The 22389-nt window shown below is 52.6% G+C and overlaps 12 protein-coding genes across 12 annotated transcripts; 4 read left to right on the forward strand and 8 right to left on the reverse strand.

Moving 5' to 3' along the window:
* Positions 1-786: 786 nt before the first annotated feature.
* Positions 787-2114, reverse strand: BP01DRAFT_325732 (haloacid dehalogenase superfamily protein). The gene is made up of 3 exons (XM_025572867.1): positions 2034-2114; positions 1816-1975; positions 787-1743 (listed from the first exon to the last, which is right to left on the reverse strand). Exons 1-3 carry the CDS (start codon positions 2051-2053, stop codon positions 1012-1014), a joined length of 912 nt encoding a protein of 303 aa, XP_025428293.1. The 5' UTR covers positions 2054-2114; the 3' UTR covers positions 787-1011.
* A 263-nt stretch (positions 2115-2377) lies between these two features.
* On the forward strand, positions 2378-3335 carry BP01DRAFT_303693 (uncharacterized protein; the record flags this gene model as incomplete). The annotated part of the gene is made up of 3 exons (XM_025572129.1): positions 2378-2473; positions 2546-3172; positions 3231-3335. 3 exons carry the CDS (start codon positions 2378-2380, stop codon positions 3333-3335), a joined length of 828 nt encoding a protein of 275 aa, XP_025428294.1.
* On the reverse strand, positions 3320-5352 carry BP01DRAFT_425701 (putative carboxylesterase). The gene is made up of 5 exons (XM_025579761.1): positions 5147-5352; positions 4801-5079; positions 4574-4749; positions 4155-4516; positions 3320-4106 (listed from the first exon to the last, which is right to left on the reverse strand). Exons 1-5 carry the CDS (start codon positions 5308-5310, stop codon positions 3483-3485), a joined length of 1605 nt encoding a protein of 534 aa, XP_025428295.1. The 5' UTR covers positions 5311-5352; the 3' UTR covers positions 3320-3482.
* A 1642-nt stretch (positions 5353-6994) lies between these two features.
* On the forward strand, positions 6995-7706 carry BP01DRAFT_385629 (uncharacterized protein; the record flags this gene model as incomplete). The annotated part of the gene is made up of 3 exons (XM_025577618.1): positions 6995-7042; positions 7104-7575; positions 7636-7706. The coding sequence occupies 3 exons, from the start codon at positions 6995-6997 to the stop codon at positions 7704-7706; spliced, it is 591 nt and encodes a 196-aa protein (XP_025428296.1).
* Positions 7707-8021: 315 nt separating this feature from the next.
* On the reverse strand, positions 8022-10098 carry BP01DRAFT_385630 (acid sphingomyelinase; the record flags this gene model as incomplete). The annotated part of the gene is made up of 4 exons (XM_025577619.1): positions 8022-9432; positions 9490-9767; positions 9817-9903; positions 9964-10098. 4 exons carry the CDS (start codon positions 10096-10098, stop codon positions 8022-8024), a joined length of 1911 nt encoding a protein of 636 aa, XP_025428297.1.
* A 445-nt stretch (positions 10099-10543) lies between these two features.
* Positions 10544-11210, reverse strand: BP01DRAFT_385631 (uncharacterized protein; the record flags this gene model as incomplete). The annotated part of the gene is made up of 2 exons (XM_025577620.1): positions 10544-10943; positions 11032-11210. 2 exons carry the CDS (start codon positions 11208-11210, stop codon positions 10544-10546), a joined length of 579 nt encoding a protein of 192 aa, XP_025428298.1.
* Positions 11111-11585, reverse strand: BP01DRAFT_359571 (uncharacterized protein). Its single transcript, XM_025575712.1, has one exon. It carries the CDS (start codon positions 11576-11578, stop codon positions 11294-11296), a length of 285 nt encoding a protein of 94 aa, XP_025428299.1. The 5' UTR covers positions 11579-11585; the 3' UTR covers positions 11111-11293.
* BP01DRAFT_136585 (uncharacterized protein) lies at positions 11425-12318 on the reverse strand. Its single transcript, XM_025570527.1, has one exon. The coding sequence runs from the start codon at positions 12165-12167 to the stop codon at positions 11640-11642; it is 528 nt and encodes a 175-aa protein (XP_025428300.1). The 5' UTR covers positions 12168-12318; the 3' UTR covers positions 11425-11639.
* A 1139-nt stretch (positions 12319-13457) lies between these two features.
* Positions 13458-16945, forward strand: BP01DRAFT_359572 (putative ubiquitin-protein ligase (Asi3)). Its single transcript, XM_025575713.1, has 2 exons — positions 13458-14130; positions 14195-16945. Exons 1-2 carry the CDS (start codon positions 13696-13698, stop codon positions 16646-16648), a joined length of 2889 nt encoding a protein of 962 aa, XP_025428301.1. The 5' UTR covers positions 13458-13695; the 3' UTR covers positions 16649-16945.
* Positions 16946-17436: 491 nt separating this feature from the next.
* On the forward strand, positions 17437-18695 carry BP01DRAFT_136604 (uncharacterized protein). Its single transcript, XM_025570528.1, has 2 exons — positions 17437-17834; positions 17961-18695. The coding sequence occupies exons 1-2, from the start codon at positions 17444-17446 to the stop codon at positions 18602-18604; spliced, it is 1035 nt and encodes a 344-aa protein (XP_025428302.1). The 5' UTR covers positions 17437-17443; the 3' UTR covers positions 18605-18695.
* Positions 18696-19085: 390 nt separating this feature from the next.
* BP01DRAFT_359574 (uncharacterized protein) lies at positions 19086-20348 on the reverse strand. The gene is made up of 3 exons (XM_025575714.1): positions 20061-20348; positions 19859-19997; positions 19086-19750 (listed from the first exon to the last, which is right to left on the reverse strand). Exons 1-3 carry the CDS (start codon positions 20145-20147, stop codon positions 19341-19343), a joined length of 636 nt encoding a protein of 211 aa, XP_025428303.1. The 5' UTR covers positions 20148-20348; the 3' UTR covers positions 19086-19340.
* An 849-nt stretch (positions 20349-21197) lies between these two features.
* On the reverse strand, positions 21198-22281 carry BP01DRAFT_359575 (putative DNA polymerase delta subunit 4). The gene is made up of 3 exons (XM_025575715.1): positions 21761-22281; positions 21632-21699; positions 21198-21551 (listed from the first exon to the last, which is right to left on the reverse strand). Exons 1-3 carry the CDS (start codon positions 22140-22142, stop codon positions 21408-21410), a joined length of 594 nt encoding a protein of 197 aa, XP_025428304.1. The 5' UTR covers positions 22143-22281; the 3' UTR covers positions 21198-21407.
* Between the last annotated feature and the right edge of the window lie 108 nt (positions 22282-22389).

Consider the following 22389-nt stretch of genomic DNA (forward strand, 5'->3'; position numbering starts at 1 on the left):
TACTGATGAAGATGAGGACTGAAACGATTTATGATTGAGCGTCCAAGTATCGAATCTCTCTGTGTCTATGACACAACCCGCGATGCACAGGTGTTCAGGCTTTCAGGCGTGTGCAAAGATCATCGAAGGCAGTGAGACAGGCGTTGAGGCTTTTAGGTGTTGCAAAGATCATCGAATACAGTGAGACAGGCGTTGAGGCTTTCAAGTGGTCGAAACACTCATCATCTACAGCGATCTATGGCGTTCAGGTTTTCTATTTTGAAAGAAAGAATCACCTCCAGCGAATGTTCACATATCTCCCACTCTTATCCCCAGAATGAGTTGTACATGCGAGAGACGGCAGCAGCAATGGAGTTAATTTCTTAATTCCCGTTTCAGTTTATAAGAAGCATGCAGACGAGCGTCTGGTTTCGAAGATTGTGATCGTGCAGTTCGGCGAGACAGCGGTAAGTATGAGGAGGTGTTCGGGATGCCGTGAGTGCTGATGAGCAGGCTAACATAAAGAATGATATCCGGGAGAGGGTGTCAAGGCCTTCGAAGAAAGGGCTACATATCCTTTTCTCTGGGGAGACCGGGCATATCGCCTGCAAAAAAGGTAGTCTCCGGGTCGTCCTCTGTTATGGAGAGACATGGTTGGTTTACTGTATGAAATGGACGGGTGGTTTCCATCTTCCTATTTCAAACTGGACTGAATCTGGTTTCCTATTCATAGGCTTCGAAGAGGTTTTCGTTTCTACTCGATTCTTAATGGGCTCATCTCTCAATGTAGCTCCTTTCTTATGAATTCCTGCTTCATGCATCTTCTATTCTTAATGATTCTTGCTTTATGCGTAGCCTCTTTCTGACGATTCTTGCGTTGCGCACTGTTTCCCCTGACAAATTCTTGCCTCATGTAGAGCGTCTCAGTCCTTGAATCCAACTTAGATGCAATGCGATCCATAATACTACCATCCATCCACGCAACCAGCCTATACCTACACCAAATCACCCTCACCCTCAACATCAACCCATCTACTCCTCCTTCACAGAAGATGCAGGCACAATCCCAAATCTCTCATAAGGAAACCCCTCCAACGAATCCAACAAAACCCCCCACCCATCTCCCAAGCTGCCCGGTCTCCCATCCCCATTATCCCCCTCCCTACCCTCCCTCCCAGCAACCAACCCTTCCGCCACCCTCTCCATCTTCCCCTTCTCCTCCTCCTTATGTTCCCCCGTTAACCCGGCAAGCACCTCTTCCTCCCTGCCCCGATATTCCTCCCTTAGACCGGGATGCGGCACCCACACCACGCGCATCCCCGCGCGCCGTCCGGCCTCCACACCAGGCACCGCATCCTCGAACACCAAACACTCCTCCGGCTTAATCTCCTCCTCCCCCTTCTCCCTCAACCCCTGATTGATCGTCTCCAACGCCAGCAAATAGATATCAGGGAGGGGTTTTCCACGCCCCGACCCGATACGGGGGTCATCGCCCAACACCTGCTGGTTCTTCGGGAATGCAGCGAATAAGTGTGGGAGGTGGGAGGACTTCAGCTGAAAGTTTTTGGAATGGGAGGAGGTAGCCAGCGCGAGGTGCACGGGGTGCGGGGTGGAGTGCGTGGAGCGGAGGTCCTCGAGCAGACGCAAAACGCCGGGGAGGGGTTGGGTTTCCGGGAAGCGGGTTTGTTGAAGGGTGGTTAGTTTGGTCGCGTATTCTTCGAGAGGGATGGGGAGGTTGGCCCATGTGTGGAAGATGCGAGAGGCCTGTTTAAAATTCATAGAAGATTTAGTTTTGGGTGGGGGAAGGCTTTTGAGGGGGGTAATGTGTGGCATTACCTCCGGCGCAGGCCGCCCTTGCAACTGCGCTTTAATCGACCACGGGAGCATCGGTTTGCCGTACTCTTGTAGAATGGTGTTTGTAATCGAGGTGTAGATGTCCTCCGAGTCGATGAGGAGGCCGTCCATGTCGAAAAGACATGCCCGCACGCGGGGTAACCTAACATGCAAAGTCAGTCAATGGGCTGCAATTTGTCTGATATTGATCATGGACTGACTCGGGAGTAGACGGAGACATGGCTGGATGGATGCAGTAACTCTCGCTGAAGCTGAATGCAAAGTTGTACTGTGGTAAGAAGACAGAAAGGGTGAATCACCTTTCTCCGCAGGGATTCGATATCGGCTAACTTAACTTATCGATACCAAGAGGGGCGGGGGAGCCCCTCTGTGGCTGCCTCAGGCAACGAGTGTGCAAACAGGTCGAGTGTCAGCCATCCCCGCCGAGGTGGTGCCGATGCCGCCGCGACATCCTGGAGTCCAGCTCAAATCACGCCGTACAGCTTGCCCACACGTACGTAGCGGACAGAACAACAACGCCTTGGGCATCTTTGCAACCGCCAAGATGACCAACGACGCGAACAAACATAATCCCAATGACAGCGACGACGATGAAGGAGACGTCTTCCACGACGCCCGCTTCCCCGCCGACGAAGAAACAGTAAGTATAGCCAACACCATCCCCAAGACCCAAATCTCATTCATGACCACCACACCATCTAACACCTCAAAGCGCCTTCTCGCAGAATCCCAGACCTTGAAAGCCACAGCCAACAAACTCTTCTCCGCCGCCAGCTACGACGAAGCCATCACCAGCTACGACCGCGCTCTCGCCTCATGTCCCAACTACCTCGACTACGAAGTCGCCGTGCTGCGGAGCAACATGGCCGCCTGCTACCTGAAGCTTGAAGACTGGAAGGCATCAGTCGACGCGGCAACGGCGTGTCTTGATCGGCTGGATAAAGTGCTTCCGCGGACGCCGGTGCCGAAAAAGGATGAGGGACTGAAGGAATCCGGCACGAACACCAAAACCACAGAGGAAGCGGTCGTGGAGATCACAGGCGACGACGACTCGGAGGAGGAGGAACAGCTGCAGCGCCTGCAGCAGCGCGATCAACTTACGCGGGATGTCCTGCGGATCCGCGCGAAAGCGCTGATGCGACGGGCGCGGGCGCGGATGCAGCTGGGCGGGTGGGCGAATCTGCAGGGCGCGGAGGAGGACTACAAGGAGTTGGCGGCCATGGATAATCTGCCCCCGGACGATAGACGGGTTGTTCAAAGGGGTCTGCGGGAGCTGCCGGACAAGATCAACAAGGCCCGCGAGAAGGATATGGCAGAGATGATGGGCAAGCTGAAAGATGTAAGTTGGCGTTCCTCCGTGTTTGGTTTGGTGTCGATGCTAATTGGTATGGGTGCAGCTGGGTAATGGGATTTTGAAGCCGTTCGGTCTATCGACTGATAATTTCAAATTCGTCCAGGATCCGAAGACGGGCGGGTATAGCATGAACTTTCAGTCGGGCTGAGGTTGGCTACCAGTATTATACCTCGTGGAATTGGAGTTGGGGCATCGTTTGCATTGTAGCGGTAGCGATAGAACTAGTGATTCACATTATATAGTATCTGATCGTTGCAGGCTATGTACAGAAGGCCGGGTGTCATCTATTGCACAGTCATGACACAGTCATGAACATGGTAGCAACTCTCGACAGATCGTCAAGAGACACCGTGGCAGGGAGATCGAAGATCGTGGACCTGCGTTGACTCTTTCCACCGAAAGGTCGGCTGATTTTTTGACACGGAGGCTCCGCAGAGCTGGGGCCGTATACTCGAGCAGTGAATCCGGCCTCGAGATCTCCGTCGGCAACTGCAGGCCACGGCTTGATACCATGGCAGAACTTGGAGAAGTCTTCTGCGATCGCACGACCTACTTTCTGCTGTGCGGGTGACATGAACTCGCGAAAGTTCTGAAAAAGATAGGCAAGATCTAGGATGTGCCCTGCTCGACCCTTCCATGCGCCGTTCCATGGGTTGCCTTCATTGAAGTAGTAGACGAATGCTCGTCCTTTCCAGCCCTGCGCTGCCACCAACGTTGGCGCGAACATCCAAACGTCATTCAAGAACTCCAGAATGGCAAGGAAGGCTTCATCGTCATCCGAGTCCGTGCGTATGCCGTAGTCGGCCGCGATCTGGCCAGCGACTTCTGGCTGCGCCGCAAGCACGGTTGCGAGCGCGTGAAGGAAGCGCTCAGCACACGCTTGTTTAAGATGAGACTTAAGGACGTGGATGATGTTGGCCTGTTGGTCTTAGCTCAGACTCCATGGACATGCGCTGTCAGCACTCACATCAATCTGTGCATCTCCAACCATTATATCGCGGCACCAATCCTTGCCTCTAGGCACTCGATTAGTTCTATCCCCCAGCTGTGCGTAGGTTATCGCCGTTGGAACCAGGTCTCCATCCAGAGCGAAAGCCGGAGCAATGGAAGGAGGAACCTTCGCGACCAACTCTTCACCAGGCGTATTCAACAAGACACTAAGTCTCTGTTCCAGGGAAGCATCCGTCAATCCCAACGCTGCCATTATCTGCTCGTATCTTTCCTCATGGGCCTCGTAAGCCAGACTAGGCGAGAAGAAACGATTCCCACTCATCATGATAGCTCTTCTGAAAAGCGGCGTTTCCGCCTCGAGATGACACGCAACCGACGCTATAGACGCAGTCAAGATATGCCCGTGCTACAACACATCAAGGGTAGAGAACGTACCAGCGCCCGCGCTCATCCCCGCAAGAGTGATATTATCGGGATCACCTCCAAAGTCACCAATATGTCTTCTTACCCACTCCAGCGCCACCCTCTGGTCCCTCAACCCGTTGTTCGCCTTGTACCCTGCATCCCGCAGTTCTTTCGAGGTCGTAAACCCAAACACACCGAGTCGATAACTTTGCTAGTCAGCTCGAGGCCCCCCACCCACATAAAAACGACACACGTACTTAATAGCCACAGCAACAATAGGCAACCCTTTCGCTGCAGACAACTCCACCAACCGCTCGAGATCGAACTGCGGCCAGGAATTGGCACCAATGAAAAGCCCACCACCGTGGATGAACACAAACACCGGCAGACGAGAGTCTGTTGTGGTGTCATTTGGAACGGCGATGTTCAAATTCAAACAGTCGGTATCTGATGAGGGAGGGGGTTTCTTGGGCAATGTATGCTGGATGATGCTTTGCTCTAAATCGCAGCCGAATGGCGGCGAGAGTGCAGTCGGGCTTGAGAATGCGTCGCGGGAGAATCAGCCCAGAATGATTCTATGAGAGTGCACTTGGTGTGACTTACCCGTCGGTGGTCGCATCGAGCACATCCCCTTCGCGGATTTCGATCAGCTGGGCGTCCGCGAGTCTGTCCTTCAGAGTGGCGTATTTGATGCCCAGGAATTGAGTCACGTTGCTGCCATCTCTGCCTCGGATCTTGCCCAGGTTTTGCGTTAGGAGGATTGTCATGTTGGGAGGACGAGGTGTTGTGTATTGAGAGGCAAAGGAAATGTGCAGCTTTGGAGTCTCAAAGTACAGAAGCTCTGAAGCTCTCCCCGCACGGGAATCCCCCTGCCCCGCAATCGCTTTCGCGGTGTCATCCGCAAAACTTCCAACTACACTCTCCACGCCTGCCCCAATCCTCCAAGACTTGTACGGTCCATGAAGGCTGCATGAACCTGCAAGACCTTGAGAGTAGCTCGCCTGTATAGCTTCAGCATGAGAGAAGTCATTGACCACCGTGACAGAGCGAGGTTTCTATTGATAAGGGTCCAGAGAAATAGCCTTGATCCGTTACAACTACGGTTGCTGCTGTATGAGCTCATGAGTTTCGAAATTGATTAGAAGGCTACAAGATACCGGCCAGACAACCACAAAGTTCCCTCAGTTCCTCAAGGCGCAATAGGGGTCATGAAGCATTTGCAGTCACATTGGACTGAACGGCATGCGACTTCTTCGTGTGTCGCAGAAACACCCTCTTTGCCTACTTCCAAGCCTCAACCCCAAGGAAAAACAAAATCGCTTCGATGGAGACAGCGCCCCATTCCCAACTGATTCCTGTATGCTTCAAAACGACGTGGTTTAGCATTGAAATATACAGTATCGGAAACGTGGTGATCCAACCTGCCATGATCGACCAAAACAGAAACTGATCTTGCCAGATGTCGTGCATCCATTGAGTGCAGTGCTTCTTGAACTTCGGCTGCATGCGAAAGAAGAACGCCGCATGTTCATCATTTGTTCTTGATGACCGAGCACGCCTTAGCCCTCATCGAGCTTGTTAGGCCCCTATAGAGAGAGGCGCTGAGCGGCCTCTTCTTGAAACAAGCCTTCGTCAATCTCAACATCCAGCTGGTTCAACACAGCCTCGTACCGAAGCCAATGAGCAGGCTGAGTCAGTAGGGCGGCCTTCTACTTTTTCTTGTTCATGGTAGGGTCTGTTGTTGCAAGTTGAATCCACTTAGCAACAGAGCAGGTTATGGAGTGCTCGAGTGATACTCATAAGATTGCGTGCCAATGCTGAGTATGAGGTTGATTTCCAGAGCCCCGGGGTGGTTGACGCCTGCTTTATGGATGCTGGAGGTCGAATCGGGTTCCTACCTCTCTGTCCAGTGTCCAGTATGGAACAAACGGAAAGTACCAGCCGGTCCAAAGTCTATTCCTCTTAGCGCCCTGTCCTCAAAGGGACATGCGTGGCATCGGGAATATGACTAGCAACAGCACATCAAGCAGTAGGGACAAGCGATGCAACATGCGTGATGACACCTGGACATAACCTGCACGTTTGCTTCTGTGACCTATCTAATCAACCGAGGTGTCGACTTCCAAGATCCCACATCATGAGCCTCAATACCATAAGAGCAACTAACTTTACGACTCACATCCAAGATATGTTGTGCCTATAAGAGTGCAGTCCCGCTGTTTCCGCTTCCGCCAAGTCCGCTCACTTGCCTCCGTGGGGCTCGGCAGGTCTCGGCGGGATCTTGGCGGCGGAGGTGCAATTCTGGTATAACATTTGTCCGGACCCTGGACCTGGTGCATAAACTAGGGATGAATTGCAATGCCCCTATGATCTGATCGACCTGGCCAGCAGGCTGCACGCAGAGACGACGACAATAATGAGGATACAGCAATTAATAACCTCATCAGCCAGATGGAGCGTCTGGGCTGGTCAGAGGACGCGTTCAGGGAGATTGACATTGTGGGCTTGATGAATCGACGGCTGACGACCGAGCGAGATCAACGTTCTGAATCGCCTCAAGCCGCTGCAGGGCGACTCGCTGCCGATAATCTACGGGACGGTTTCAGCGGCGTGGTTGCACCCGATACTCAGCAGCGCCCAGGGACCGGTCATCGGGTATGGAGTGCATTCTACGTGCTACGGGTATCTCTCTAAGTATTCGTGGTGTCACCGGCCGCTTCCCGACTTGTTGCATGAGGTCGCGGAGCACATCTGGGTGACGGTCTGCCATCGTGTGATGGGCATCTTGCACGAGCTGCACGCAAGAGGGGTTCGGACAGAGCTGCTCGGGTTGGATGATTTCTGCGTGCGTTATGACCCGTGCGGGAATACAAGTGGCGGCGATGCGAGAGGTAGCCTCAGTGTGGCTCTTTGCGACGTTGACTCCTGTGTTGTGCGCAAGCCCAACCAGAGTAATGGCGATTGGAGAAATCTTATCGCCTCGAGTAACGAGGAGGACTGGCTTGCAGATCAGCTGGAGAAGCTCAGCGGCGGTAGGTGGTCGTTTCTTCGTTTCATGACTGATATGGGCAGGACCTCACATAAAATCCTAGCGAAATCAGCCGCCGAGGAGGATGGCCAGCAATTCTGTGGCCATCAATTGAACACGACTGAATTGGGCTGAACCAGAGGGTGGGAGGTGTTGCAAGTCGTTCACTGATTATAATTTGGAATAACAAGTAGCAGTAGCTGAGATACCGATTTTTGATAGTATGAGTTTTAGTAGTCATTGTTGCAAGAATGCATTTCCATACGAAAGAAACAGGATCATAGTATGCTCAAAAGCACGCAAGCACAAAGTCTTGTATTACACAATACTATGTACAGAACCAGCCTTCTGCATTAACTTCCTTCCAAGACACTCGCCACATTATATACACCTTCATCACCCCCACAACACTCAAAAACTCCCCCACCCCTAAGTAAATCACACCCTACCCTACACGACCGTGGCATTGACTGTGGAGTTCATGAAGCTCGACCCCAGCTTCGCCTGAGCAGCCTGAATCAACGCCTCGACTGCGCCGTCAAAGTTTGCAAAGATATTTCCGACGACCGACTCACCACAAGGGTGTTCCTGCGAGGCAGACGAGGTCGAGGTCGAAGAGGAGTCGCGCTTGCGCTTGAAGCTAATGCCGGGGGTGATCTCCACACAATTATACTGGGCCTCCGCGGCGCGCAGCTGGCAGATCTCGTCGGTCTTGCAGTCGCCGGTACAGGTCGAAACGTCCCAGCCGCGGGACTTGCGGGCGTAGTAGTCCTGGAAGACGGTATCGTCGGATTCAAACAGGGCGGTGACGTTGTGCCAGAAGGCCGGGGTGAGTTCGGCAGCGGCGTCGGTGACGGGAGGGTCGAGGAGGGCGCCGTAGGCGTCCTTGACGGAGTAGTATTTCTCCCAGACGGGGTTGGACTGGTAGGTTGGGGAGGACATGTTGGCGATGTAGACGGTGAAGTCGAGGATGCCGAAGGTGACGGGGTCGACGGAGTAGACGCGGAAAGTGGGGTTGCCGGAAGTCGGGGTGAGGGCGGGCGCGATGTAGGACATCATGGTGGCGGAGGCGGCGGAGGGGTTGGCGTAATCCGAGTAAGCGATCTCGAACTCGTCCTTGTGGGTGTGGCCGTAGAAGACGGCGGCGATGGTGGCGTCGTAGCGCTGGATGATCTGGTCGAAATAGTTGGAGCCGTCGTGGAAGGCGTCGCTGGAGCCCATGGGCATGTGGCCCATCAGCCAGACGCGCTCACCAGCGGTCTCCGCGGCGGCCAGCTCGCTGACCAGCCAGGCGAGTTGGCCGTTGGGGTCCGTCAGCATGGTCTGCTCGTACAGCCAGAAGTTCTCCTTGTAGTAGAAGTTGGTGTTGAAGGAGATGATGCGCAGGTTGCCGTCCGGGTACTTGACCGAGTACGAGCCGTAGTCGTCCGCGGTGCTGGCGGCGGAGGAGCCGATCCACTGGCTCCAGTCCGCTGACAGGGTGTCGTAGGCCCACTGGCTGGAGATGGTCGTGTCGATGTCCGATGTGGGGAAGGAGTTCACGGGAGCGGTGTCGTGGTTGCCCGTGACGCCGTAGACGAGGTTGAGGTAGTTGGGCATCCGGGTCTTGTAGGCGTCGTTGAGGTCATTGGTCACCTCTGTCTCGTTGACCAGCCACACGGCGCCTTCTACTACGTCACCTGTGAAGATGGTGAACGAGGAGTCTGGGACGAGCTCCTTAATGGCTGCGTACATGCTCTCCTCCAGGGTGAGAGGGGCATCACAATTGTGGTTCCCATATTCTCCGGCAGGATAGTCCGTCACTCCAGGCTCATCGGAGGCGGTATAGGGACGACAGCAAATGTTCTTGGTGCAGTTGTAGCTTAAAGGTTGGGGTCAGCATAACCGTCGCACTAGAGCGCAGACATAGCAGACATACCTGGCGCCAGTCTCGTAAGACAGATCGACGTGGATATCACTAATGTGGACGATTTGCAGCGGGGTCTCTCCACTTGAAGCAGGCCGAGACGCGTTTGCGGGCTTGGCTGAGGGGAAATCGACGGTGTACTCAGCCACGGCGGGATAATCACACAAACCGAAGATGGTAGTACAGAAGAGAACTGCAGTCTTGGAGGGGACATCCATGTTGCGTAGATCGTGAGCCAGAATAGGTCCTTCGCGCGAAATAGCGCCCTCGCACACATCGTCGTCATCGACCTAGCTGATTCAGTATCGTGTGGTGTTTCAAGATGGGAGAATCACCTACCTCGGCTAGGATGCACACTTCAGTAATAACATCTACAAAGTCATCATTGCCCAAGTGCGCAAGCGCTTGGAGGACAACGAGCAAGGCCTTGAGTAAGGTCAGTCTTTGGGTTCAAATCACCGAAAGACTACATATATGCATACGGACCTCACAGGCAGCACATGTCGTGGCGTCTTCGATATCAGTCAAGATGTCGCTCACTGTCGTTCTCTTGCTAAGGCCAGTGGATGCGACAGAGGCACCGAGCAACCCCGCGAAGCAAAGCAGCCAGGCGATCTTCATTTTGCACAGAAGGGCGAAGCTTGTGTTTGCCCACAGAGGAAGGGACCTGGCCGAGCTTTTATAGATTGTCAGTTGATGCGTTGAATGTTGCTGCAGACTTGCAGCCCCCAAATCCTGTCTGTACCCTTGAAACAGGCTGCATATTGTCATAAGGTGGCCGCTAGCTCTGACACGTTCCTATGCATCGGGCAATGATTGAGTATCGATTGGTGGACAGAGAAAGAGTGGAGTTGGTGGTAAAATGAAGCTTCGAAAGTAGCGAGCATGCCGAGACATTCGTGTGGATGATTGGGTAAGAGCGGTTCGGAAGGAAGACGAAGATATTGAGGCTAATTTATTTGTCGGGGGCTGAATTTGATTATCCGACCGAAGACAGTCGTTTCTACACAAGACATGATCGGACGATGACTTCCTCCTTGGGTTAGATCCTCAGAATTGTCTTCAATCACAGACCGAACTCTGTCACAATGGCTGCTGCATGATGGATGACTGGCGCATTCGAGTCCATCACTTGCAATGGCTTTCGGTAGTTTTGGGGTAGGGCGCTTCTTAGCGTGTGATGAAGGTCGTCTGCAATATTTTCCAGAATAGCGAGTTCTAGTACATAGAGACATGGCGACATGAGGGACGTTGAAGCTCTCAGCATGTGTCTCAGTCCATCCCTCGGCCGCGCAAGAGCCTGGAACTTGCGCAACACTTCTGCCTCTTCCTCTGGAGTCAAATGAATCTGCCCTGCAATGTATAGCCCATCGCGAAGACGAGCATTGATTATCGCCTTTCTAGTCTTTGATCTGGCGAGTCCTTCGACTGTTCTAGCAATGCCTTGGAACGGGTATGCCACCAACCTGATTCCAGCTAGGAGGCGAATCAGTTAGCATCTCAACCACGCAGATGGAGGACCAAAGCTTGCATAACCAGTCCTAGTTTACTCACCAGAAGGGTAATTTCGTGGCTAGTCCAATAGTTCCCTTAGCGAAACCTCTCACGGCGCTCAATACTTTCTCTTCCTTAGCCCCCTTGATGGGCTGTGTAAAGGATCCGGTGAACCCGTCCGTCATGCCATCCACAAAGTTGCAACCACCCATCGAAGCCCCTGACTCCCAATCCTTCATAGTGCTATAGTTCTTAGGTTATGCCCAGTATAACCGAGGAATCTGTTGGGAACCATCTGCAGCGGCGTGCGGGATCTCCACCACTACGCCTTTGAAGTAAGAACCGGTAAATTTGCCAAACTCTTTAATGTGGCTCCGGCCATGTTGCCTGCAGTGACCAACGACCTCATTTGCCCGTCCCCGCTTTTCTGATTGTCTGCAGGAAACTTGAAAGTGTTTTCATTGGTACCTGTGCGGCTTGCCGACACTATTGAGCTCGTAGCGAGTGACATATCGCGGTCCGAAGAGCCTGCCGGGGGCCTTGGAGAGCGGCTGCGGTTGTATTCCCTGTATGGCTTGTAGAGCATTCCACCACCTGATTTGAGCATGTCGTATCCAGTACTTGTTGAGGCAGATATCAAGCCAGTAAGGGGATCCCAGCGACGATTTTCAATGAAGATTGAATTGACCTCGAGGCTGATTCAAGAGGACGTCAGTACGCATGCGTCTTCTTAAAAAGCTGTCTTGAGGTCCATGAGCTGTGTGCGGAGCAAGTACAGACCTTCTTATCTCTTTCACATCAATCATGGGCTTTTCAATCAGGATTTTGGCCGCTGGCTTTGAAAGGTTGATTTTTCTGTTAGACTTGACACACGTCCATACTGCTGCTCGATTAGGCATCACATGGAATCGCATTCGATTTAGGGGCAGGTGGCGATGGAAAGATTTTACAGCCGCAGCGACGCCGGACTCATTTCTCATCTTGGCGGCAATCTGTTGAGCTGCTGTTGCGGCTTGTGTTGTAAGGCAAAAACGCATGGCATTTGCTAAGTTCTGCGAGTTGAGGCGAGAGTATGGGATTGGTCGGACACCAGCACCAGCACGGGCTACCATACCAGAAAGATTGGCTAAATTGCGAGTCACTGAATCATCGTCGATACATGATCTCCAGCAGCCATCGAGTATCTCCGCTACCATAGTTCGCTACTTCTGCACCTCGCCGACACGTAAGCTCTTCATTTGCGAAATTAACCCGGGGTTTATGACCAACACCATCAAATCGGCTCATTACCCCCAATTGGGAAGAATTCCATCCTGAATATGTTGTGGGTTGCAATGCCAACGCGGTGCCCAAATGTCTGCAACTCGTTTCCCCAGCGCAATGAACGGTTGAGCGTCTCCGCAGCTACCCACTATCTGGATCACAATACTCAGCGAAATATCGCAGGTCACCTACTCTGCATATCCGTCGAAGTAGTCTGGTGGCGGGTGTGAATGTCCTATTGTTGAGCCTCGATGATCTGGGCGAGGGTTCTTGCAAACACGGAGTCGAGATCGACGTTGATGCGTCCAACGGCTTTGACTAAGTAAGTCATATGCCAGCAAGCCATTGAAATTAGGAAATGTTCTGCAAGAACGCACGCTGAACGTCCGCTGTTTCCCCAGCCAACCCTTTGTCGGTGCCGTCGGGGTAGAGGGAGTACGGCGGCAAACCATGTCCGTCAGGTATGCTCAAGCCATGCAAATATTCTCCAACAGACTTCTGTACGGTGAAAAACACCCAGGGGGAAATCAAATTGATAAAAGGCCATCTTTCCGAGCTTTGTGGAAATGGATGAACTTATAAATGGAGCTGAGGTCAACAAGGTTTGGATACTCCAAAAAGGGTCTATGGTCGAAGCTGTCTTCGTATTCGTATAGTATACCCGGCTGGATTAGTCTCTTGTGGGGAACAGAAAATAGTTGATTCACGGCAATCCAGTCAACGAACTGTGGAGTACTTTATGATGATAGTGTTGATCATCAGAAGCCTTGTTTGAGCATACGGAGTATGTCCAAGCCAGTATTGCGATCCCTGTTTCTGCGACTGCACCGTAGTACTGCTGATGAGCCGTGCTAGCTTGAAGAATATCTCATCCTCTACCGAGTCTACTTTAGAGGAATTATTGAACTAAGTAATTCGGAGTCACTCTTCAGTAAGGACACCACCCTACGTGTATTCGTCGAGATGATCATGTTTTGACAGTATAAGAACTGCGCCAGACTTACATTATGGAAAATAAAACCTGAACGTAGATCTACCAGTACAACATTCACTCCGGACAATCCCTGGTGTCATTGAGTGACATGTGGGCTGAACTGAATCGGGTTAGTGGCGGATGTTGGACCGCGGCGGCGGCGGAACCAGATGGTTTGGCCTGTCCACGTAGTAACTGTCGAAACGCTATAACTACTACTACTACTATCTCATCATTGCCTGGGGTCCTGCTATGCTTTAGAGTCACAGCAAATGATGACTCCAGGCCAATCCTCCGCTCTTGTCACTTCTTGAGGCCAATCTAATGATTCCTGATATCTCTTCTTGTTCTGTGTTTTGTCTTATCTCTTCCCCTTGAACGCCGTAAGCGTGGGCATTCTCCCCCGCTCACGCATGCTCACCGTTGACAACATAGCTGCGAACCCACTTCGCAATCTGCCTGCGTATTACTATTCAACATTTCGAAAGATGTCGACACTCTCTGAAACCACATCAGCGGTCACAGCATCAATAACTTCTGCACAACACCTGAACACGTCTCCTCCCATCACCGCCACATCCTTATTGTCTACTTCGCCGCGCGAGCTCCTTTCTTTACCGCTTCGGAGTCTTTCCAAAGCAGAAACCTTTGCCTTCTCTATATTGCCCAAACAAATTGCTAGGATGGCTGGTCTTCAAGAGATGGCGACACAAATATGGGGCTCAGCCCGGGCTACGGGTTCAGAAGGTGATACAGTGCTTTTCGCGACGCAGGCCGCGGCGGAAGTGGTCGGAGAGAGCCTAGCAGACACTGCGGGACAAGCCGACTCTAGCCACTTTTCCGACTTTGTACAAGCCATTGTGAAGTTCAGTGGGTTCTTTTCGTACTTGACTGGTCGGTGGTCACTGGTTTGTTTCGCAGTAGTGAGTACACCGGCACTTCGTCCGTTATGGTCGCGTTCGGATCAATCCAGCTAATTTCCCCAAGTCACTTATCCTAAATAGGATCACAATATATGCATCCACCCGACGGCGGCTTCAACTGGACTGGAGCAGGAGATTCGCCTTACGCATAATACCCATTGTCCTCTTCGTCGCTCAAATACATGCCCTGCTTCGTGCGCTTCGATGTCAGACATCTCCCGACTATTCAGCTATTCGATACGGAAAGCCGAATAAGCGAATGCTATTCGATTATGCCGGAAATGGCGGCTTTCTCTATACTTTTAGTTCAGCCCTTCTGCCATGGGAAACAGATGAGCAGTCTTGCAGTGCAGTACATATGGCTCGCCCGGTCAACGCTTCGGACATATCATACGGCTCCTTCCGTTTACTTTGGCCGGCCTTCCTTCGGCTGTGTATAAGTCACTTTGTGGAAACTCTTTGCTGCGCGTTGCAAGGCCGCTCTGTCGTTACAGAGGCAGGCATGTCCATCTTTGAACACTCGCTCGCCTTCGCGGAAGCAGAATCTACAATAAGTCAATCACTTGGCCTGGGGATCTTTGGGCTGCGGAAGACGAGCACAGGGAAAGAAATCAAAGGGGAAAGCGGCTCCTCCGTCCTTCAGTCACTGAGCAAACAACAAGCTTTGGAGCGCATGAACGTCTCTCCCGAGTTGCTGCTGATCACCCTGATCTCCTGCTGTAACAGTTTGACTTCTAATCTGCTCGATGTCTTTGGAAAACAAAGTCAATATCGCCTTGTGAACACGACATTCTGGGGGATTTGCTTCATGTCTGCCATTGCATGGGGCACATTTGGTGGCACGGCGTCTGGCACTGAAAGCCTGGTTTTCAGAATACCAACAGTCTGTCTTGTTGGCTTCGTGCCCCATCTATTCATTCTGCTGGGAATATTCGTTTGTGTCTTTATCTACGCCTTGGCTCTCGTGATCACTGCTTTTTCACTCCCTGCGGGTACACCTCAGAACCTATCTTTGAGGGAAAGGTTCTCCCTGGCGCACGAGAATATGCAGGGTGCCAATCAAATCCAGAGCATACGGTTCAACAGGCACGACGACTTTTACACAACCTCATTACGGGTTGGCTATGGCGCCTTGACTGCTGCTAGACAGGCTGTCTTTTTGAATGAAGGACGAGGAGTAGTTGCGCAAAGGATGACCTGGCTGGAGAGAGATAGGCTTGCTGAGATCGAACTTCTGCAGCGCAAATACTCGGGTGGCGAGAGCCGCAACTTTGGGTACGGGGACCTCCAGAAGAATGAAGAGTTGCTAGAGCTTGAAATGGCAGCCACTGCCGAGTGGGAATGGGAATCCGGTTATGCACGGGAGAAGAAGATTGAGACCACCGTCGCGCAGTCCGCGAGAGCCCACGATGAATCCGAGGGCGTTGGCGCGTTCCGGGGTGTTGTGCGGTGCTATCAATCGTTCGCTTTCTTTCGAGCCATTTTCTATTTCCTACTCAGATGGACTGCTTATGGATTTGACAAAATTCTGAGCAAACTCGGCATCAGCAGGCGGCCGCAGTGGCTGAAATCTCTGGTCAGGGCTCAGCAGAAAAAGAAACAACGAGGAGGGAAGAACAATCTCGAGAAATTAGACTTCTGGGTCCTCTCGGAGGATGGCGTGCTCAAGGTACCTGCCAATGCCGATTTCGATGTTGAAAACGAGATGCGTAGGCGAGAGCGCATTGATGCTGCCCCTTGGGGGGAGTCGGACGAACGACGGCTTGACGATAAGCTTTATGACTGGTGGAGATCTGGAGGTGCCTGGGGCAATCAAGATCAGAGCCCCGATTATGCGCCTTCTGTTGAGGATTGGGATGATACGACAAGCGTCGTGTCGATGGCAACGACCAGCGAATCCGAATGGGACGATTGCGAATCCGATGGCCGCCGGACTCCTACTCAAGAAGATCCTTATCCAGGCCGTTCGTCTCGCGAAGACACTCCGGTGCAGGAATCACTGGTCGACCTTGGCGCCTTTGCCCGTCTACTAGACCCTCGCGATCAGGAAAGCAGACAGGAGGCTCGTATACTTGCCGCTCACCTTGCTGCAGGTCGTGAAGGTCGGATTATGACTCGTCGTCAATACCAGAAACAGGTTGAGCGCGACAGGGCTCGAGTTCTGCTTACCTCACGTTTCTCGCAGCTAGGGCAGCAGGGCCTCGGCGACGAGAAGCGAAAGCCAACACCAGAAGAGGAGACCGAGATTCTAGAGAAGCTCATTCTTTCTCAGAGATCCGAAACACTGAACAAGACCAGATCCAGCGAGCAGACGTGGGAGTCGGGAGCATCCGGCCTTGGTCCCAGCGGGCCGCCCTGTGTTATCTGCCAGACCAGCCCACGGTCAATTATAACATGGCCTTGCCGGTGCTTGTGCATTTGCGAGGATTGTCGTGTGAGTCTGGCGATGAACAACTTTGGAAGCTGCGTGACTTGTCGTCGGGAAGTCGGGGGTTTTGTTCGATTATGGGTTCCATAGGGTGGTCGGTCAGGTTTGTCTCTCCATCTATGTCTTCAGTAATTTCCTTTGAACACGTGCCAATGAGCTCTCTAATTCTGAGCCTTCTCTGTAACTATTTCCGCTCTAGGTTACCTTTATCACGGCGCATGGTTCCAGTCATTTCGTGTTCTATGTACCAGAATCAATGGTGCAATCGCGTCGAGCAGTATCTGTCTTGTGCTCAACTATACGTGCTAGAATACGAATATAACATTGATACATCTAGCTATTTTGTGTGTATTGTTTGCAATATGTTGAATCGGCATAGTAAGGTGGTTGAAGGATGCTTTTCCAGGGGCTCTATCCAGGGTAGGGTCTACAGGCAACAGGGTGCACATCACATCGACGAACAACGAATGCGCTACTTATGTGAATCTCATTGGATTGATGAAAGACTTCGAATCTGGAATTCACCGCCTTCAACAACACAAGATGGTGTTCATATACTCACGGCAGTATACTCGGTCGTTTCCCTCCCTCTCCCGTTCTACCTGATCCTCTCATTCACTACCACCTGCCTAGCTTCTAGGATTGCACTCGTGCGTCTGACGTGCTAACTAAAACAATACTGTCTCTGATTCAACTACCGAAAGGGACTCTCTCCCTAAATACTGAGGTATCGCCATTGCACAAGCCAATATAAGAGAGTGCAGCGCTCATCAGTAACACGGTCTGAACAGACAGGCGTCTGCGAGTGATTTGGTATGTGAAATCTGTTTCGATTTATACGCCATATCACCACTACACGATACGGTCGTGCGACAAGACGTCACGATGTGCTTATATTCATTTCTCTTTGGGCGTCCATACACTCCGTCTCCCACCAACTCCCTCTACTCTGCCTACGAGACCGACGGCTACGCCTCCGACGTGGACACGATGATGTCGGCCTATTCGTCTTCGTCTGAGCTGTTTGACGAGGAGGAGCCGCAGACTCTCAACCCGCAAGTTGTCCGCCGCCCCCAGAGAATGCGTCTGTGGGACACTATCATTGACAGAACGGACGAGGAGATGACCCTGGAGGAGACGGAGTCCCCGAGCGAGAGCGGCAGCCCCTTTGACGGCCAGCCCTCCTTTATGTCTGTGGACGAGTCTGTGTCTGGCGATATCTCGGAGAATGTCCACAGCAATAGCTCCAGCGACTCTGAGGCTCGGATTCATGGTCGTAAGTCATTCTCTTGGGAGTTGTGTTGAATGAAGCACATCCCACATCCATCACAACCCTCCCCTTTCCTTTCCAGAGAACCTCGACCCCTCGTTCTCAGATCAACACAAACTAACAGCAACAAAGACAACACCCGCATCATTTCCCGCACCCCCTTCCGCAACCGCCCAACCTACACCCACCTCGGCCGCCCCGAAGTCCGCCCCGGCTTCACTGGCGTGCACCCGGGCCCAACTCCCATTCCCGCTGCCGCTCCCGCCCCTTCCACCTCCACCCCTGCCGCTGCCTCCGCCTCCTCCCCTCGCAAGCGCAAGCACAACCCCAGCAAATCCAAAGTGCGCCGCGCAGCCATCAAACCCTACGACTCCTCCAGCAGCGAGAGCGAGAGCGAGAGCAAGAGCGAAGCCCCAAGCTCCGACTTCACCTTCGACAACCCGCCTCAGATCCGCAGCTTCTACAGCGCGTACGCCCGGCCCGACAACCCGCGTCCGCTGGCCCGGCGCGCCCCCTACATCGATATGGTGGCGGCGCACCCGAGCCTGTCAGCCCCACTTCAGCCGGCGATCACAGAAGACGCCGCTGACCGGGCCTACGAGGCTGATCAGTCGGATAACTCGACCGATCGGGCGGAGTTCAGTGACTGGTCGGATGAGGAAGAGGATGAAGAGGCGTATGCGGCGGACAGGGGGGAGAAGGTCAAGCTGCCTTGGCAGGGGCTGTCTCGTCCTTCTGCTGCTGCTTCTGCTGCTGTTGCTTCTCGTGGGGTGTAGATGCAGTTGCGTTGCAGTTCACCTGTGTTGGTGGTGGTGAGGTGAGGTGTAAGTGACTGAGTGAGGTGCTGTTTGGTTCAGTCCTTCTCCGGTGGATTTGTTCCTTGGGCGTTGGTCTATGCTTCGCTGGTTCCATACACTACACTACACTACACTACACTAGACGTCGTTTGGGTGGTGCATGCATGCCCTTGGACTATCTACCTTACCTGTCTCTGGTGCTTCTTGCGTCTCTCAGTCTGGCCTCATTTGGCGAAATGCTTTGTTCATATCAGCCTCACTTGGTGAAAAGCATGTCTGCTGTCTTACTCTGATTTCAGATCATTTCATCTGTCGGGTCATTTCCTCGTTATCTCGATCATCTCGAAAGCAAAAAAAAAAAAAAAAAAAAAAAAAGAATACTCTCATGTAGCTACAAGCTCACAGGGAATGAATTACACTGGCCAAGAGCCAGATACAATTTACGAATGTGCAAAAGAACCCGCAAACTCAAATTCCCATCAGGCTGGATTTTTTAAAAAGAACAGGTAAATAAAGAAGATCAAACTGCCGAAGCAGGGAGAAACGAAGCAACAAAAGCAGCACGCGTAAAACTACGCACTCAGCTGGATAGTCATTTTACCGACATGATCCCCTGTTTCTTGGTTATGGTCGTCGTGCCGTACCCATTCTACCCGTGTGGTTCATTGGTTTGTATGCCATCCCGGGCACCACACCGGCACCTAACCACACCACTTCACAGGAGAACAGCCGCAGCAGCCGCAAGAGCAGCGCCTAGCACGTTTGCTTCAGCGTGAGAGCCAACGCCGGTGGCGAGCGGGGTGCTAGGGGAGGCGGCGTGGGATGAGGACGATGCCCCCGGAGTACTCGAACCTTGGATGAGGGACGAGGAGGCGGCCCGGGATGCGGTCGAAGAGGCTGCAGGTCCAGGCGTCGACTGGGGTGTAGAGGGCGTGCCGGCTGACGAGATGGTGGGGAGGCTCATGGCGGCGGTGCTGGTGGGTTGAGGTTCAGGCTGGGTGGTGCTGCTTGTGCTGGGGACAGTGGGCTGCGGCTGGGTGGTGGAGGTGTCGACGCCAGCGGCCGGGGGTAGCGTTATGGGGTGGCCGGCTGCGGAACATTGTTGAATGACCACGCTGCGCACGACTGGAAAGGTTGGTTGCTGATCAGTCAAGGGTCGACCGTTGTGGGTGTGGCTAGCCAGGCAAAAGAATTGGAAGAGCAAGAGAAAGAGACAAAGTAAAGAGGGCATACCGCTCTGATCAGCAGCACTGCACGCCTTTTGCACACACGGAGTCACTTTCTGCACTACCTCTGGCTTCGCGCAATGACAGGCGAAGTCTAGAAGGTTCGAGCATCCGTCGCTCTGGAACGCGGTGATGAAGCAGTTCAACTGATTTCGTTAGTCCTGGCTCCTTTTTGTCTGAGTATTTGTGTAGTGTACTCGACCACGTACAGAGCACTGTGGAATGTTAGGAGGAAGCTGTGCACTGGCAAGACTGCTGGTAAGCAAGAGAATCAGTGCACGGTGGTAATACATCATGGCGAGCAATTTGTTGTCTGTGTGGAAAACGATAGACCCGGGAGGCAGCAGCTGCAGAGACTGAAGTTCAAAGGAGTGTGCAAAAGAGAAGCCAAACGAGTGATGGTTGCTGAAGATATACAACGAGACGGAGGCGAAATCTCCTCGGGACAACTGCTCCCTCTTATAAGCTAATGAGCTCACCTCACACAGAGCCTTGGAAAGCACATCACATGGTGGTCTGAAATTTCTATAAATACACACAATGGTGCTCACCCAAAGTACACCAGGTGGTGTGGACACGATTTTGAGCCTATTAGAGTGCATCGCATTCCCCTGAAACTTGCGGACATACGTTCCGATGTGATGCACGAGAGGGTAATTGGCGAGGAGAAATGCCTCCTGGCAAACGCAATCTCTAGCTGTGCGTAACCAGTCTCCCCCAAGCTGGGCTCATTGGTTCAGGCGGCCCTACGTTCCTGTAAAGCATGAGCAGGATGCGTCCATACCATATATGCTTGTCAGGAGTGACGTGTAACCGTCGCATTCAGCCAGGGAGACGTGGTAACTGTGTCGATCTTAAGGTTGCTATGGATAGTCTTAACGTGGTAGGATTGCTGTTGAGCTTAAGCCTCACAGTAGCCCTGAGAGGTTCGTTGCGTATTGATCAGTCGTGCTACTTGTATCTACTTGTGGTGTGGACTACAGACGCGAGTAGTCAACGTCTCCATGACAATGTCAACGGCTCTGCAACATGACAGACGAAGAAGCGTTCGTCGTGGAGTAGCACCTAGTAGCCAGTATGTGAGACATACCCAACCGCCTGAATAGTGTCAGCCATCGGGTCACTGATACAGGCTTAACTCTCATGACGTGCAACGAACGGATCATTCAAAAAGGATGGGTGGGTATGACAGGTCCTGCCTACTGTGTGACCATCTTACGCGGCTGTCGACACCGAGCAGGTTCATTGGACAGGAGATGGCAAGAGAAACTAGAAGGATCCTAAGGCACAAGCTGTTTGACAGGAAATGCTCGGAAAGTGTGAATTACCATGGCACCATAGCATGGCGTTAGGGGCTAGGGCCATTCACAAACGGTTCCAACCACTCTTCAAGGCCGAGGTGTCACTGTAAAACGGAAATTTGATTCACGCATATATAATCATTCCACCATAATGAACAGAAGGGTATGCGTGGCATGCCGAAACGCCGTCCTAAATACCAAACCATACTCCAAATTCTCGTTGTAACCAACATATCATGTACAAGTACTTGTCAATCACGACAGTAACACGTCGATATAGGCTCTTTGCTTGGCGTCACCGCTATCTTTCAAAAGCACAGCAAGAACCTCAATCGGTGGGTTGAGATTGAGCATGTTAGCCCGCCTCCAGCGTCTGAGCCGGGCGATCCCAATGCAAGGCTACACGAAGTGGTTAGTCGCCAATCGTGACGAGATAGGTACGCGAACAGCCCAGCAGGCGCGCGGGGGAGCCAACGTACCCCGTATTGACTAGAAAGGTCGAAGTGCCGCAGGATCTTCTCATGCGTTGTAAGGTCGTCCTGGTGTACTGTTCCAATAGACGGTTTGATCAGCTCTTAAATCAACCACCCTTGATCCTGAATTCCTACCTCGAGGCCCCCGCATTTTCGCTTCTTCTTGCTTCCAGTAATTCGTTAACTCCCGTTCGGTGATCTTGCTGGCCCTTTTATCTTCCTCTGATACCGGCTGCTCGATCTCCGCCTGAGCTTGTTGTCTCACGGCAAGCTCTGCCACATGAGGCTGCTCGGGTTGCGTGGAGCTTTCTCGCGACTCCTCTGGTTCTGAGGCACTGTGAATGGACTGTTTCTCGGGAAGAGAAGTGACGACCGGTTCGAGATCCTTTGCTTTCTGAGACCGGGTCGCGGGAGCCGCAGATGGCTTGGTAACTCTTGATTTGGAGCCAAAAGACAAGGTGGACTGGCCGGAGCGGCTGGCGGCAGTGTTGCCTCCTCGACGACGAGCAGGAGGCATGTTGAGATTTGAGCTTGACGATAAGAATCTGCTGGTGGAAGGTGAGGGTCAATAACTAGTTAACTGAGTTGCGAGGAACTGTAAGCTAAGGCACTAAGATCGAGGCTGGTGATAAGCGTTCGACCAGCGAAAGGCCTGCAGGAAGGGTCTGTGGGGGAGACGATGTCATTGTGCTTGTCGCACATGGCAACCGCGGGATCCGCCCAAAAGGGTTATATTGGTACAGCGCCGCCCGCAAGCAGCGACA

This window comes from Aspergillus saccharolyticus, assembly GCF_003184585.1.
Source record: "Aspergillus saccharolyticus JOP 1030-1 unplaced genomic scaffold BP01scaffold_36, whole genome shotgun sequence".
NCBI lineage: Eukaryota > Fungi > Ascomycota > Eurotiomycetes > Eurotiales > Aspergillaceae > Aspergillus > Aspergillus saccharolyticus.